Genomic DNA, 17,638 nt, shown 5'->3' with positions numbered 1-17,638 from the left:
GGTTAAAATTAAGTACTATTCTTAAATAGGATGAGTAAACAAATAGTAAACTTGCTGAATGGAGTGTGACCAGGTGTCATTAAAGAAGTAGCCGGGGGGGGAAATTGAAAGCTATCAGATCTTAAGCAGCAATATAATTTAATTTCAGAACAGTAAAGTGTATTCCAAAATAGGCTAGTTTATGTACACCAGTATGCTTTACTCAGCGGAACCTTTGTTTTGGGTCACCATAAATATTAGGTGCCCTGTATCTTGTAATATTCATGGCAGAGTCCTCGCAGCTCAGACTTGTATTTTTAACAAGAAAAAAGTTTATTAGTGGGTGCTGGCAGTGCAAAATACAGACAGTAAGGCCATTCTTATTACTACACTTAATTTTATACTGACAAAACAGAAAAACACAAATTGTAAATTGTTATTACCAGCAATGTTCTTACGGGTTAGCTTACAACTGGGAGTTCAATATTACATGTTTTGGTTATGCTGTCATTTCTGATTTCCCCTTCAGTTAATGCATGATACATCAATAGCATGCATAATAACATAATAATGGGCTTTCAAATGTACACCTTATAGATAACCTCAACTTCTGCCTGGATTATTTGGTCTCTCATACCCATGTTCATTCTTGAAAAAAGCAAGCGAAAACGAACATGATATCACTTCTATTTTGGCTCCTTTCTCCCAACTTCTGATTGCAAATGGTATGAAGCTGTATCACTGCAACAACACAAAGCTCTGAAGAAACAGGGCTTGCATTCTAGTAATCCACAGGGAATAATAAGGAAGATGAGCTATGAGCTTTGTGTAGTTTGCTGTGTTATCAGCAGCTGAGAGGGGTAGCAGAGGCCTGCAAGTAAGAGTAATATTAAAGGATACCATCTCGGATATGCCTTTCCAACAGACCATGATTCCTCACGTGCTTTTTCATGAGGAATGATTTTAAAGGCTAGGCAGTAAAACCTGTGACCTGCTCTACTACATAATTCACTTCTAAAGACATAGTCGTAAGAGGCTATGAGCCTTAGCTGAAGTCCTGGTCAGCAAGGAGCGTGAAGATAATGGTGGAATGTTTCCACCATGAACATTAAGATTTAGGAATCAATTCAGGCCATTGCCTTTCAGCCCAGGATTTTTACTAACTGCTGCAGATGGAAAAAGGGGTGGGAGATAGATGTCAGCCAAGGATAGTGATCAGATCTAATGTTAAAGGTGATTTCCAGTACTACAGTAGTACCAACAACAGGTGGATGACCTGGTGTTCGTCTCATCCACGTCAGTCTCTCATTGTGCATCTGAATTAGAGAAGCAGCAAGTTCTCTAAGACTCCCTGGGCAGGGCTCACATGTGCCCCATCCCTTTTTGCTGTGTCCTGCAGAACTGGAGCCTGGGTGTGTGTCTCCGGAGAAAGCTGTACCGCTTTCTGGCGAGGTCCTGGAGCCAGATGCTGGGGTGCTCAGACCTCAGCACACGCCGTGGGGCATACCTGCTGCTTAGCTTGCAGAAGCTGAGCTGCCCCCCGGTGATGCTGTCTTCCTTGAGCAGGCTGGTTGTCTTCTCTTCCCGTTAGTTACCGTGACTTTTTCTGATCTCTTTTCTTGTGTCTGTGAGCTAATGGTGGCACTAGAGAGGCTTTTGTTCCATTGTGTTATTTTAATAGGAGTTTCTCTTGATTATTTGGGTAATCCTATCCATTGCCGTGTGCACAGTTCAAGACTTCTGGAAGCTCAGGCACAAATTATCCTGATGCCCAAGAGAGAATGAGTGCAACTAATGAAGTGCTTGGATTGTCTTTGTGGTTGCAAGGCAGCATTCTTCCTGAATAGTGGGATCCAGGGGGAAGACCGAAGATACGGCTGTCTTTTGTGAAGGTGCTTTCACCTTGGAAATCTCATTTCTGTATTGTGACAAAACCTACCTCTGGGGCCGCCGGCGGGAAGCGCAGCAGTGCTAGGCACTGTCTTGTCCCGCGACTGCAGCATCTATCATCAGATCTCAAAACAGGTTTTCTCCCTCTCAGGAAGGTAATTTCTTGTCAGAGTCTCTTTTTCAATTACCGCTTTGGCTGAGAAGGCTGTGTCCGCTCCAGACGCAGGGAGAGAGCATCTATCTAACACAGACAAAGCAAAGACGACAGAATATAACATAAGATTCGGTTAATTTTCAGTGAACCTCGCTTTCATAGTCTGGCCTGCGTTCAGCCACCCGTAGGACTGGTTTACACAGAACCACCGCTTTCTTAAAACTTTTTTGTTTTGGTTACACATTACTTTCTAGACTCTGCCTTGAAATCTGTATCTCACGTTAGTTGAACGATTTTCTTTTCCTTATTATTTCCCTTTGCTGGAGCATTACTACTGTATCTTCATTTTACAGCAATGGAGAGTCAGTGTAAATTAGTCCTGAATGTAAAATAACAATACTGCTTTTTGTAGATGAGGCCCTCTAAGATTTTAGCTTGTGTGATAGATCCTTTTATAGAGCATGCTCATAAGGTCACCTATTTTATTTATTTCTTTAGTTTCTGCTAATCTTAGTATCTCAAGTAGTGGAAAAAACAAAGCACTGGAGCTGCGCTTTCTTTTTGCCTGTTGTTTGTGCCTGGTAGTGTAATCAGAGTCAGTACCATCAAGGCAGTGAGTACCATGCAGTTTTTTAAGCAAATGGAATAGCTTGTCGGAGGAAGTTTTGATCTCATTTGTATAACTTTCCTTTTTTTTGTACCACTGGCACACAAACCAAGTGTCTTAAGTGAGAAAAAGAGATTAACAGCTAGAAGTTTGTCTGCCTAATTTAGCTTCTCTAAAAGCATAAATTAATCATGCAGAGTTATAGTCACTGTGATAACTTTTTTTTTTTTTTAAATTTGGCATTTGTGTTTACATTTTTCCTACATGCTTATACTAAGTTGTAACATCTCATAAAACATAAGGTCAAGTCTGTTGCTTTCTGCATAGTTTGGTCACCTGAATTTCAACATATAAATATTTTTTTAGGAATTGAGACATAATTGTTTGCTGAATTAATTTCACTTGTATGCACAAGATAGTGAATATAATGTATTCACTAGAAAAAATATCTCTTCCTTCTGCTTTCTTGCTTGATTCTGTTTTTCCCTATGAGGATATAATTTCAGTTCTTTGGGTTTTGCCATTAACAAATCTATGATTGGGGTTTTTTTTTATGGCAGAAGTCATACAGAAAAACCCTGGTTTGTCTTATCACAGAGAACAGCCAATTTTCCCATGTAGATATTTAATCTTGGATGCTCAAAAATGAACCTGCTCTCTCATGCCCTTTCCCCTGAATGTTTGGAAATTAAATTCTAGGAGTGCATTAATAAATATTCTGTACAAAAGATTACAGTCCTATCTTTCATAGGCCCAAGCTCAGTCCCAGTTAAATTCTGTTCTTTTATCTATTGCAGATGGGGAACGCAAGGGGATTTCACCACTACTCACCCTCGGCCTGTTGTCAAAGTAAAACTCTTTACAGAAAGCACTGGGGTGCTGGCACTTGAAGATAAAGAACTGGGAAGAGTGAGTATTATGTGTAGACATGAGAAATATGTGAGGAATGATGCGTAGAAATGTGCATATTGATAAAACATGTCACAAAATGGTAAAAATATTCAGTACAGCACCTGCTTTGCTGCAGCTGTACCAAACAGTGCTTTTTCTTTTAAGTGTGTCTTTTCCTAGTGTTCAAAACGTGATATGTTGACTTGGATTGCCTTTCAGAAACTTCCATCAGGGATACATGACAGTCCTCTTTGTCTTGTTTAAATTTTTTTTTAATTCCTAGGTGATCTACCAAGCTCTCCAGATTAGGAGTGAAGGGGAGAGAGAGTTGAAGACATGGCATGCTATAAATACAGCAAACAACTGGGGAAAGGGAAGGAAGGACTTAGGTGGTGGAAGGATGGGGGGAGGGAAGGAGTGGTGGAGATATTATGTCAGATGAAAATGAGAGTTCTCACTCTTGTACTGTACGAGTTTGCCTTCTCTTTTCATGTTTTCCCTATTTTGACAGAATCATTTATCCTTCTCAGGATAAAAATCAAGGGCTAGAGAGTGCAATGTGTCATAGAAAGAAGAGGGTAGTGTGAACAAGGCAGAGAGGGTCTGGAAATCTGCCCCCCATCTCCTGTTGAACTTCTCTCCTCTGGCATGTGATGCATCGAGGATAGCTCAAGTTTTAATGCTCAGTTCTGCATTCAGTCATGGCTATTTCTCATTCAAGCAAGGGCAACTTGTTGGAAAGAGCAGGGCTCTTCCCCACTTTCTGTCCTCCATGTGCAGATGGCTACTCAAAGACAAATGCTCCCACATATCAGGGCTGCTTAGGTCAGGACTTTATCTTCAGTATTACATCTTCTTGCCTCCTACCATGTCTTTCTAAGAGGCGGCCAAGGATGGCTGAGGTGGGATCTGCATAGGAAAGATTTCCAGTAGGGGAAATAGGCCACTGGCAGGACCAGACAGGCATTGTGGCAGATACAGAGGAGCCACAGGGGTACAGCTGAGCAGGCCAGTGTCACCAATATCTGGATTCAAAACAACAAAAAGAGACACTGAAGGGGTGGACTTACAGGAACTGCATAGTGCTGTTAAACACAGAGAAGTTTCTTCTCTGTCCCTTCTCAGTCCTTTCAAAGAAGCAAAATGAAAGTCAGGGCAAAAGTGCAGGGCAGTGGAAGAGGGACTATGTGGCCATTGTGAACAGTAGCCAGCATAGTCATTGCCAAGGAGTCAGAGAAGAAAAGAAACATCAAGAGAATAAAAGAGCTAAGAATCACAGGTTTTAACAGGATCCTCTTGCTCTGCAACCTTAAGCAGCTGAAGTTCAGGTATAGGCTTTGGTCTGCTTTCTTACGCTGCATATCTGAGTTTCTAGGACAGGAGGTGAAAAAGATTTTAAATTTAAATTGTTTTAAAGAATGGAAACATTACAAAAGTAAAATACTTGTTTTCTCCAAGGCTTCCAATATGGTTTCCCACAGCCTCCTCTTGGAGAAGCTGATAGGTTATAGTCTAGACAAGTGGTCCATGTAGTGGGTGGAGAACTGACTGACAGGCTGCACCCAGAGAGGTGTGGTAAATAGCTCCTTTTCAACCAGCAACCTGTCACAAGTGGGGTCCCCCAGGGTTCGATACTGGGCCCAACGCTGCTTAATATCTTCATAAGTGACCTCAATGATGGGATCAAGTGTACCTTGATGAAGTTTGTTGACAATACCAAACTGAGTGGGGAAGTGGACACTTCGTAAGGAAGACCAGGATAGACTGCAAGAGCCTTATGAAGTTCAACAAGGACAAGGTCTTGCACCTGGGAAATCATAATCCAGGAGTGCAGCACAGGCTGGGATCTACCGGGGGAGCAGCTTTGTGGAAAGGGACCTGGGGGTCCTGCTGGACAAGAAGCTAAGTATAAGTGAACAGTGCCACTGTGGCAAAGAAAGCCAACATGATGCTGGGTTGCATCACCAGCAGAATTACAGAAGACCTTATTCCAGTCTACTCAGCACTTGTCAGGCCACATCTGGAAAACTGTGCTCGTTTTTTGTCCCTGCTATGCAAAAAAGATGCGGACAGGCTGGAGAGGTTCTCGAGAAGGGCCACAAAGGGGATCAAAAGACTGGGAAACCTGCCGTATGAGGAAAGGCTGAGAGAGCTGGGTTTGTTCAGCCTTGAGAAAAGAAGATCTATTGCCAAGTTCCAGTATTAAAAGGGTGGCTACAAAGAAGATGAAGACTCCCTTTTTATGAGGAGTCACATGAAAAAGACAAGGGGTAATGGCAAAAAAGTTACTTCTGGGGACATTTTGATTGGACAAAAGAGGAAATTTTTTCACAATGAGAACAATCAGACATTGGAATAATCTCCCCAGGGAAGTGTTGGATTCCCCAGCATTGAACACTTTTAGGATTTGGCTGGGACGGGGTTCTGGCCATCTTGTCTACACTGTGTTTTTGCCATGAAAAGTTGGACCAGATGATCCTAGAGGTCCCTTCCAACCTGATATTCTATGATACTGAATATAGCTTTCACCTTAACTGGGGCCCCATATGGTTTGTTTTGTGTTTTTTCCCTGCCTCCTCTACCTTCTCACTCTCGGCTGCCTTCTGACACATCAGTATTTGTCAGCTGGTCAAACCGGTTTAAGAAGGCAATAACTTTCCTTTCTTGGTTGGGAGTGGCAAGAAAATAAAAACAGGTAGTTTTTAGGGCTAGGACTGAGCTCACTGCCCTGCTGTTGGAGCCTGACCCAGCTTTATGTCTGTTCAGTACACTGCAGTGACTTGCAGGAGTGCAGCTGATTCAATTAGGTTTGGTATGCTCTGAAAAGGCCTGAAGATTGTTCTGGTAGTATTTTTTCTGTACTTAAAAATTCAGCTCAAACTTGCCCCTTCTGAGGTAGGCTTGCTGTGGACATTAATTCTCATCTGTCAAGAACTTTCTTCAGAGCATGTGTCTTGACCTGATACCACTTCTCTGCATTATTGAAGTTTTCATTTCCCATACCCTGTGGTTATTGTGAAGGTTTTGTTCTTTTTAATCTATAATTAGGAATAGAAGGCAGCATCAAGCTACATGATTTGAATTTTGAACTTCCATTGCATACCAAAGGGTTTCTTCTGCCACCAAGGGATCGGCTTTTTATGAAAGCAAATCTGAGGTGTGAAATGTGGAGCCAGCAAAGTTTTCCCCACAGCTATAGAGGAGAAGGCGTTTCCATTCACCCAATCAGTGCATGGCAGTCTCTCACACTTAGGAACTTAAGATGTCGGTCCTGACCTCAGTATGATGGCACTACACCTCCTAGGTTTAAGGAGGAGACATTGCTGATTTCCAGCCAGTTTATGTTGGAGCAGAAGGGATGCAGGCTCATGCTTTCAGTAGAGAGGGTAGACCATACTTACAGCTTCATAAATTCCCTCTTGGGAAGCAGAGCCTGGCGGCTGCTCAGCCTCTGCTGCTAAAGTCAGTAGGTGAGCACAGAGGGACAGAAGTGTTGTTGTCTGTATTTAACATCTCTCCTCAAGGCATTTAATCTGTGCTTAACCGAGAGGAAGTAGTACTTATTATGGCACTTGTCTGACATTGCTCTTTTCCTCTAAAAAACCCAAAATAAATCCGGTTGTGAACGCCAAGAGAAGATTTTGCTTGCTGGGGGATATTCTTCTGGCTCGCTGCTGACCACTTTAAAGGTCTAAAAATGAAAACCAAATCTTAACCTTTATTCTCTGTCCAACACGAACTGGGCAGTTGGACAAACTCCACTGAAAGGAAAGAATGGAGATGTGCTGCACAGGAAGGGAAAGGATGTTATTGGATTTCAGTTCTGGAGAACGTGAACGTCTGGAGTCAGGGTCTGTTTCTGTCGTGCAGAGCTGTGCATACAGTGAGCCACTGAATTTAACTTCCAGAAAGCGAGGCAGGCTGCATTTTTGAAGCTGTTTCTTCTAAGGAAGTCACCGAGGTGAAGGGCTCCGAAGCAGAGGATCGAGTCAGAGGACCCTTCCTGAAGTGGCAAAATCCGTGGAGGAACAAGCTTCTAAAAGTGCAGGGCAGAGAGAGAGAGGAGACCCAGACCCTTGCCGAGCAGGAGGAGTGAGCTGTTGGGGCGCTGCTGACCAGAGGCAGCTCTGCCTCAGCATGGGCTGGGACGGGAGTGATGGTGGCCAAACCCCTCATGGACGAGGGCCAGCCTTCATTGAGCACAAGCGGCCCAGAGCTCAGGAGCAGAGCGTGGCATGGCAGGCAGGCAGGTGAGGCGTGTGGCAGGGCCCAGCCATGGTGGCCACTCGGCTGAAAGCCATCGCCAGGAAGAATGCCGCGACCCAGATGGTGCTCCCGCTCAGGGATGCTGCAGGGAGTACCTCAGCCTGTCACTGTACCTGAGGGCAGCAGAGACAGCCTCTGTGTGACAGGTGACAGATGCCCAGAGCCTGGAGAAGAATAGCAGGTCACCAGGAGAGCACCTGGCAAACAAAACAAGAGAATTCCAGCTGCTCCAGTCAGCAAGCCAACTTCATTGGGGGCCCATCTTAAATGCATCTGTGCGAATGCATGGACCATGGGAAAAAAAGAGGAATTAGAAGCGTTGTGCACGCATGAGGGGCCGTGACCTCACTGGCATCGTGGAGACTTTGTGGGATAGCTGCTATGACTGGCGTGTCAGAATGGAAGGATACAGGCTCCTTAGGAATGACAGGCCTCTCTAAATTGGAGAGGCATGGATTTGATGGATGGACCGCTTGGTGAATAAGGAACTTGCTTGATGTTCTCACAGCGACTTGTGGTCAGTGGCTTGATGTCTGAGTAGAAACCAGTGAGGAGCTGCATTCCTCAGGGGTCGGTGTTGGGCCCAGTAATGCTTAACATCTTTGTCAGTGACATGGATGATGGCATTGAGTGCACCCTCAGCAAGTTTGCGACGACACCAAGCGGTGTAGCGCGGTTGACACGCTGGAGGGAAGGGATGCCATCCAGAGGGACCTGGACAGGCTGGAGAGGTGGGCCACTGCCAACCTCATGGAGTTCAACAAGGCCAACTGCAAGGTCCTGCACCTGGGTCGGGGCAATCCCAAGCACAAGTACAGGCTGGGGGGAGAGTGGATCGAGAGCAGCCCTGAGGAGAAGGACTTGGGGGTACTGGTGGATGAAAAGCTGGACATGAGCTGGCAGTGTGCGCTGGCAGCCCAGAAAGCCAACTGTATCCTGGGCTGTATCCAGAGAAGTGTGGCCAGCAGGTCGAGGGCGGTGATTCTCCTCCTCTGCTCTGCTCTCTTGAGACTCCAATTGGAGTACTGTGTCCAGCTGTGGAGCCCCCAACATAAGAAGGATATAGACCTGTTTGAGTGGGTCTAGAGGAGACCATGAAGATGCTCAGAGGGCTGGAGCACCTCTCCTATGGGGACAGGCTGAGAGAATTGGGCTTGTTCAGCCTGGAGAAGGCTATGGGGAGACCTTATTGCAGCCTTCCAGTACCTGAAGGGCCTACAAGGAAGCTGGGGGGGACTTTTTACAAGGGCCTGTAGTGACAGGACAAGGGGTAAGGGGTTTAAATTGAAAGTGGGGAGATTTAGATTGGATATCAGGAAGAAGTTCTTCATGGAGAGGGTGGTGAAGCACTGGAACAGGTTGCCCAGAGAAGCTGTGGATGCCCCATCCCTGGAAGGGTTCAAGGCCAGGCTGGATGAGGCTTTGGGGAACCTGGTCTAGTGGAAGGTGTCCCTGCCCATGGCAGGGGGGTTGGAACGAGATGGTGTTGAAGGTCCCTTCCAACCCAAAACAGTCTGTGGTTCTAATGAGGAAATGTTAGGAACTTTATTAAAATATCTTTGAACTGTGTGGCACCGTTTTATGACACTGATCAGGCCACTTCAATAATTTTCATATGTGCATATAGAAGGTGGAATTGATGTTTGCATTTGTTCATGCAACAGCTGAGGAAGTGTGAAGAAGCTTTCAGAGTTTGGAGTAAGTATTTCTGAAATATCAGCCTGGGGGGTTCTCAGACTCAGGGATTTGACACCACTGTCGCTTATTCAGTACTTTGTGTATGAAGATGTTCAGACGTAGTAATTCAAAGTGACAGCCATTGTGCTTGCTTAGCATACATGTGAATACAATGTGAGAAGAGCAGGTGGTGTTTGATTGCTGATACGTTTTGGATATAAGAATATTTCAGCCTTGTCGCTTTGACTATTCAATTGAAAGGGAACTATTGTCTCCCAACCTGCTTGTCACAGTCAGCTGCAGCCAGCAGTAATTAGCTGAGACGTTAGGGTTGTTTTTTCACTGATGCTGTTAGTCTGGGTTTGATTTAAAGACATTATAAAATAGCTCTACTGGCTAGGTACCCATACTTGCATGATTGCCTCGTTTCTGAATGCCGACTGTGCCGGGCACATTGGTTATTTTCTGTGAAGCACTCAAAGGGCCGCTAAGCCAGAGACGATTTTGTATTCTACATATGTTAATTTAAATCTTGCCATCCTGGGGAATGTGTTTGCCCATCACATTTTGAAATGACTGAGGTTTTGCAGGTCTGAATTTTTCTGTCGTCTTCTTAGTTTGAAAAGATTGCTTCTACTCCCCCTTTTTCTCTTGCTCCCCGAGCAGTCTGCCTGTCGTCACCCTGCTATGTCTGGCTGAGTGTTATTGTTTCCACGTTAACAGGGGTTTTCTCAGTAGCTTCTCCCAGAATGCCTTCCATCAGAAATTCTTGAGATATTTTCTCTTCAGGCATGCTGTTTCTTGGATGTGGGGGAGAGGCTGTTTGGGAAGGACTTACGGGTAACTTTTCTCAGTTGCTAAGCGCTATTAAGCTAAGTGTTCTGCTGACAGCATCAGCACAGGTCCACGATTGCATAAATTGCAAAGTCTTCCTGGGTTTTGTCAACAGCAGTGTTTTAGGTAGCTCTCTCACTGTGTGCCCATTCAGTTTTTCTGTTCAATTTTGTATCTTTTTAACCACCTGTTACCCAAAGCCTTCTTTGTGTTTCAGTTGTCACTGAAAACTTGGGTTTATGCGGCAAGATTTGGGGGGCCCAGGCTACAGGGGTGACTTCTGTAAGAAGCTACTTAGAAGCCTCCCCTGTGTGTGATAGAGCCAATGCCAGCCCAAGAGGGACCCGCCACTGGCCAAGGCCCGGCCCATCAGCAACAGTGGTATTGCCTCTGGGATAACGTATTTGAGAATCTGGGAGTGGTGGAGGGGAAACTGAGAGGAGAAATTGTAGCAGACAGAGAGAGCGAGGGACCCGCCACTGGCCAAGGCCCGGCCCATCAGCAACAGTGGTATTGCCTCTGGGATAACGTATTTGAGAATCTGGGAGTGGTGGAGGGGAAACTGAGAGGAGAAATTGTAGCAGACAGAGAGAGCGATGTGAGAGGAACAGCTCTGCAGACCCCCGGGTCAGTGGAGAAGTAGGGGAAAGAGGTGTTCCAGGTGCTGGAGCAGAGATACCCCGGCAGCCTGTGGTGCAGCCCATGGTGAGGCCGGCTGGCGGCAGCCATGGAGAGTCATGGGGCAGCAGAGACCCACGTGCAGCCTGGGGAGCACCCCATGCCAGAGCAGGCGAATGCCCAAAGGAAGCTGTGACTCCATGGGAAGCCCATGATGGAGCAGGCTCCTGGCAGGACCTGTGGCCCTGTGGAGAGAGGAGCCCAGGCTGGAAGAGGTTTGCTGGCAGGACTTGTGACCCTGTGGGGGACCCACCTTGGAGAAGGCTGCTCCTGAAGGACTGCACCCCGTGGGAGGGACCACGCTGGAGGGGAGTTAAAGAAGAACTGTAGCCCGTGGGAAGGACTCGTGCTGCAGAGTTTCGTGGAGGACTGCCTCCCGTGGGAGGGACCCCACGCTGGAGCAGGGGCAGAGTGTGAGGAGCCCTCCCCCCTGAAGGGGAAGGGAGCAGCAGAGACAACGTGTGATGAACTGACCACAACCCCTGCCCCCCATTTGTTGTATTTTCTCTCCCCTGCCCAGCTGAGGAGAGCAGTGACAGCAGCTTTGGTGGGCACCTGCCCACCAGCCAGAGTCAGCCCACCGCAAGCTGTAATACAGTCAGAGCTGAAAAGTGAATGATCGCTCAGCAAATGAGATGAGGGAGCTTGTGTAAAATATAAGCTGCCTTGGTGATCAAGATCATTAACCCTCTCTTTAAGGGTTCCCTACGTGAGAACTTCACTAAGGGAGTTATTTTCAAGAGAGCCATCTCCTTTTCCCATTTCTACCTCTTATCTTGTCCCTTCCCTTGAGCTTCTTTTGCATCATCCTTCTGGCATCAGTGCATCATGACTTCGTGCTCAGAGGACACGAGCACGGTGCTGTGCTTGGCAGGCTGCTGCTGGGGAGTTCAAGGGAACTTCTTGTCACACTGACAGCAGCTTCTGGCTTTCTGACAGTAACCTGTCTTTGGAGAAGGGGCTGGCATAACTCAGGGCAGCCCCAGGCATCAGGCCCCTCCCTGGGCATAGGGACAGGTTGGGGTTTGGTCTGGCCTTTGAAGATGGCCCAGGCTGTGTTATGAAGAAGAGACTGTCAGTGAGCTGCACCTTTATTTCTTTAAGGTTGTGTGGAGTGAGCTCTAGTGAAGGAGAGAGAAAGATTTTCTGTAATAGCATGTTACATGTCATCTGCCTCTCAGCCAGGACATTGAGGAGCAGCTGCATATCTTCTTCACTTTCATCTTTTTTGCTTGTGACAATAAGCCAAAACTTATCCTAGTTTGCTCAGAATTACCATAGTTAGCAAGGTCTGGTACCAAAGGCCTGAGATTTCAAAATGTGCCTTAGATTACCCCAACTTGCAAAATCTCTCTTCAAATACGTGGGTCAAAAGCTTGTCTGACTCCAGCACTTGGGTTCAGCTCTTGCATATCTTGATTTTGGGTAGAAGCAGGGGAGGGGGAACAGCTGGGGTGCAAGGACACGAGTTGTCTGAAACTGAACTCAGCTGCCAGTGTGGGATGGGGGAAAAGAGTAGTGTTTATGTTGACTCTTGGTTATTCTCAAGTGTGTTTACAGCTTGCTAGTCTGCTTGCCTCTTAGCTTCATTGGTCCCTTTTGAAGGATGCATTAGAGGACAGCTGTGACAGGGACTGTTAGCTTGAGAGCTTTATCTAAAGATGAGAATACCGATAGGAGGTATTTCTGCACGGCGCTTTTGGCTCTCAACCTTCTGCTTGGTTATCTGCAAGATTGTCCCAAGTTTTCTTTTTTCAAGCTTTGAGAGTATTTTGTGCAACGCAACTTTTCTTTAATACCTTTAAAAGAAGATACGATGGATGTGCCAAAGATAGTGGAGAGTTAATGGTTTCTTGGCTGGATCGACTGTTTGGCTCTGGTGTACTTCAAATAACTTCTGTTGTGATCCAGATAGGTACTTAAATGCACAGCCATATCACAAAAAACGACCATTAGTTAGGTCATTGCATGATATTGGCTTCATATCTTTCAGCCTGCCGTATTTTAACTTCAGGAGAGAAACATTTTCAGTCATTCACAATTAAGAAACAGTGTTTTGAGAACAACACCTTGCAAAAATCCACAGGTGTGTTGCTCTGTAATATTTAAGACTTCTGTGTTTATTTTACATCCACATGAGGAGAGGCACAAGGTGAACTTTCCACTTTTTCAGTTACAGTGTGGTCTGAGGACATGTAATAGTAGATATAATTGGGTCACGTGATCAAGTATTTTTGATTATCATGAGATGATTGAATTTACTGAATTATCTCAACCCACACTGTTCTGATACTATTAATTTGCCTTATATCAGCTGAAGCAATGGAGTGCACAGCACCTTTGGTGTGTAGCATTCTGATCATTACTAGTTCATTATACTTTTTAATAAAGATTGTCATTAGTTACTTTTTGTAAACACAGTCCTAGACTAACAACTCTTAGTCCTCTGTGCTGCTGCTGAACAATCTACTACGGTGATATTCGCAGGTATAAGAACATTGAAATATGATAAAATTAGTTTAAATTAAATCAGAAATGTATGATGTAGTAGGAATTTTATTAAACTTCAAGAAGTTTTAGGCACAGTGAGAGAGTATCCCGTAGGTGAGTTTTGAATCCCCCACAGAAGACATAAGAGTTGATACCATTTTATTTTTTAAAATAGTTTATAGGACAACAGCTGGATTAAAATCCCTTAAGCAGGGCTGAAAGGGAATCTGAGACAGAGTAGCCTAGAAGGATTCTCCATGGACAGTGGCAGTGACATTGCATTGCCGTGTGCCACAACGAAAAGCGTGCTTTTAATACAAATTTCAGCAACTTTATACTTTTCCTACTCAGGAACATTTGCCCAGTGTTTTGGTGTCAGTGATTGCGTGATACAGCTTGTGCCACCTGATGCTATGGTACACAATGGTTAGTATTGCCCTTAAGGACGATGTTAGTATGAAGGTTATTGTGGTGATAATTTACGCCTCTCAAATGCTTGGGGGGCATGTGTGAGTGTTTGTACGTGATGATAAGAAGTTTAATGACAAACTTCTTTTAGCTCTTATTTTTTAAAGCTGGAAGCAATGACAAAGTGTATGACAAACAGAACACAGTGTGTACTTAAATATTCTGCCAGATACTTATTCATTGTGAGAGTTTTGAAAACAAAGCTCCAAAATACTTCTTTAAAAATTCAGAAAAGGAATTGTCAGTACTGAACTCATGAATTAATTATACACTTGTCTGCTTATATTTCCATCAGCATTCTAAAAAATCAAAAAGCTGACAGAAGAAAGATGTTGCTTGAGACGCATGAGCTGTAATAAGCTGTTACAGGACAACAGTAACTGCAGCCTGTAGGAAAGGAAAAATTCATAACATCACCTACAGTCCTATGTGAATGCCAGGTGATTAAATGCAAGGAATGAGTAATAATTCTGTTTATATAATCTTGCATTTAAAAAGATAAACAAACTAAAAATCATTTTCTGTGTAATGTATCAGAACACGAGGGTTGCCATACTCCTAATACTTGTAGATGTTTTCTAAGGGATGGCTTTTACTCAAAAGGAAAATCAGCTTGTTTCTTGGGAAAGAAGGAATAATCTCTGTTATAAATAGTGTTTGCTATGAAGGAAAAAAAAGGTCACCTCCTGATTTATTAAAACCAGAATATACCCATTCTTCTGCTGTCTTTTTAAAAGGTACTGAACCTATTCAGGGGCTGTGACAGGTTGTTGCTGCCAGTGGTGTTATAAAAGTTGCTTACTTGCTCTGGGGTGATGTATCACATTTCTCTGCTTCACTAGAGCTCCTGATACCAATGGGATGCACGTACGTGTTTCTGCAAAATACTGAGAGCTGAAGGCCTTCAGTTTACGTCATCTCTCAGATTATTAGATCTAAATTACACTCTTGTAATATTTTTGGCTTAATAACATCTGTCAGATTTATGCTTGCTTGGAGATTGTTACTCAAATTCTTGATTTAACTTTCCTAATAACAGAGAGGAGAATATACTGTGTTTTATCTATGTGACACAAGGCACAAGTGCTATATATAAGAAATTGGCTCGATGGTTAACATTATGATTAATTGTAGTTTTCAAGAAATAAAAAATGTAAAGAATGCTGTGTTGTTTCTTTTGAAATACTGCTTCCTGATAATGGTAATTCGGAACTCACTGAATGTTATGGAAATCTCCCAAATAGCATGTTTAGAATATTTTAGAGTCTGAATTCAAAAAGAGTGCTTATAAGAAGAATGAAAGGAAATCATGTTTCGGCAGCATTTAACTGCTAAATGTGTCACTATGGGTAAGGATTTCAAGAGGTAGTAATATTTTATTGTGCTGGCTGCAAATGGATAAACTTTCTGGGTGGTAACTAAATAAATATTTAACAGCTTGTCCCTAATATTAATCTAAAATTAATGGTTAGCTAGTAAGACTGTCAAGAAATTTATATAAATGTTCTAAAAATTAAATATTTTGAATTCTGTATATTTTTTTTTTTTAGATATCTACCCCTGTAGATTAAGTGAAAAATTTATGTCATAACACATATGAACTGGACATAATATCTTACATTTATTATACTCCATCTGCAGCGAAGTTGCTTTGAATTTTCCAATTTCTAAAATTTTTACTATATTTATTTATTTTAACCCTAATGATCAAGTAACAGAGTTAGTAAGAAAGGGCGTATTTTATTTTTCTTCACTCAAGCAATGTTACTGCCGTGGGGATGATCTGTAAAACTTTAGGTTTTTGTTTAATTATAGATGGCCATTTTCAAGTGTCACCTGCTCCTTTTTGCATAAAACTGTTAATTCAGAATGAACTAACAGAGAAGGAAATTTTATTAACTCATAATATGAAAATTCCCCGTTGTAAGAAAATTAGTTCATTTTAGAAATTCATCTATTACAATAAAATTGATTCAACTGGTTTATTGGATTTATGAATCCTTTTTCAGTTGTCTTTCAGATTGGAGGAGATGCAACAAGAATCTTCACTGCTTCCCATTGAAGGCTAGCAGAATTTTTTTTTTTTTTGTATCAACTTGTTGAAGTTTGGGTTTTTTTTGGCTTGCAGGTAGTGTTGTATCCAACATCCAATAGCCCAAAGTCACCAGATCTGCATAAAATGATAGTCCCTAAAAACAGCCAGGACAGTGACTTGAAAATCAAACTGGCGGTGAGAATGGATAAACCACCTCATATGAAGCACTGTGGGTAAGTGTCCATTGTCTGACTGTATTTATTATTTTGCCTCACTGTGCCTGTGTTTAACCACATGTTGCTAAATATATAAAGTTTGTAAAACATTATAAATGTTCCCGTAGTATGGCACTGTGTTATATCCTTGTTTAATACATAGGTTTGGAATAGTCAGGAATAACATTCATTTCAGATGTTGAGTGAAGTGTAAAGAGAGATGATGAGCTAACTCTAAAATACAGAACTAAGAGTACAGTGTCATTTAGAAATTGATTTTGAACGTTACATTTTGTAGCACTTTGGAAAAAAAAGAAAGTGGGTATTTTGGAGAAATGTGCTTCTCCATTAAAATAGGATTAATTATATACTTGAATGTGATGGTACTTGCAACACAGTCTCTCCTTTTCTTTGTCTGCTCTATGGTATTTCTCGTGAAAGGAATTTATGTCCAAATACCGGTTTAAGACTGTTTTTCTGTCTAACACTGAAACTATATGGAATAGGTTATTCATAAGGACAGATGGCTCCCCTAGCCAACTGCCACCGCTATTCCTCATCCCAACTGCAAAAACAGGTAGTGTCACCGACAGTAAAGCAAGGCTGGATCTGCCGTTATAAAACAATCACCAGGGCTGTTTTCCATCCTTCTAACTTCCTGTGATTTAAGCAGAAGTACATTTCAAAAAAAGAGAACTATTCAGCATGTTAATGGAGAATTCATGTAGTAGCCATACTATTTAGATTATTTTTTAACCTCCTGTTAATATTCACAACAGATGCTTCTAACTTGCACATGGCCTGGGTTGGTTGCATATTCCACACTACAGCTACATCAGGGATGTTGTGTTCCCATGCACCTATCCCAACAGGTGACTGGGAGAAGTCCCCATTTTTGATCAGGTCACTGTGGGATTATGCTGTCTTCAACCCCAATTAGGGTATAATGTGCAACTTATTTTGAGCTGGGTCCAGAAACAAGGACAAGGCTCCAATGCCTCTTTCCATCATCCTCCTGGGTTTCCCCAGAGGCTTTCTTGGCTGCGAGCTGTTCTTGTGGGATCTTCTTAACGCCACCCCAGTTTGCTTTTCCATACTTGTTTATGTCACTAGGTTTCTTGTCCAAGCATTACATGGATTGCACAAACAAATACTACTTTTGATAATTTAATTCAATCATTATCACAGTAGCGATGAAAATCTGCTGCTGCTGGTAACTTCCTCGCATTGATTTTGAATCCTAATCTCCCGGCACAGTTTTTTTGCTGCTTCATTTTACTTCAGGGTCACTGCTGTCACTATTCTCCAGGCAAATATTGTTATTCTTCCAACCAAAAAATGCTCATCATTTCCCTTTCTTTATAGCCATTAACTCTAATGATTATTACCTACACATTTTTCTAGAAAAGCTAGGGCACTGATGGAAGGCTGTGTGGACTCCTCCACCATAAACA

The 17,638-nt window shown here is 43.2% G+C and overlaps 1 protein-coding gene across 1 annotated transcript in view; it reads left to right on the top strand.

The window, feature by feature from the left end:
• Window positions 1-16,202, top strand: part of LOC104512280 (calcium-dependent secretion activator 2-like) — a gene marked incomplete at its 3' end in the record, with an annotated part of 37,022 nt that extends 20,820 nt beyond the window's left edge. The window contains exons 4-5 of the mRNA XM_010155200.1: window positions 3,428-3,539; window positions 16,063-16,202. Of these exons, the coding sequence (XP_010153502.1) occupies window positions 3,428-3,539; window positions 16,063-16,202 (252 nt within the window). The remainder of the gene's footprint in view (window positions 1-3,427; window positions 3,540-16,062) is intronic.
• Window positions 16,203-17,638: the final 1,436 nt, after the last annotated feature.

The sequence above is a fragment of the Eurypyga helias genome, unplaced genomic scaffold (genome assembly GCF_000690775.1).
Source record: "Eurypyga helias isolate BGI_N326 unplaced genomic scaffold, ASM69077v1 scaffold5757, whole genome shotgun sequence".
Taxonomy (NCBI): domain Eukaryota; kingdom Metazoa; phylum Chordata; class Aves; order Eurypygiformes; family Eurypygidae; genus Eurypyga; species Eurypyga helias.
The sequence above is the reverse complement of the archived record's forward strand: the minus strand, read 5'-3'. Positions and strand labels throughout refer to the sequence as shown.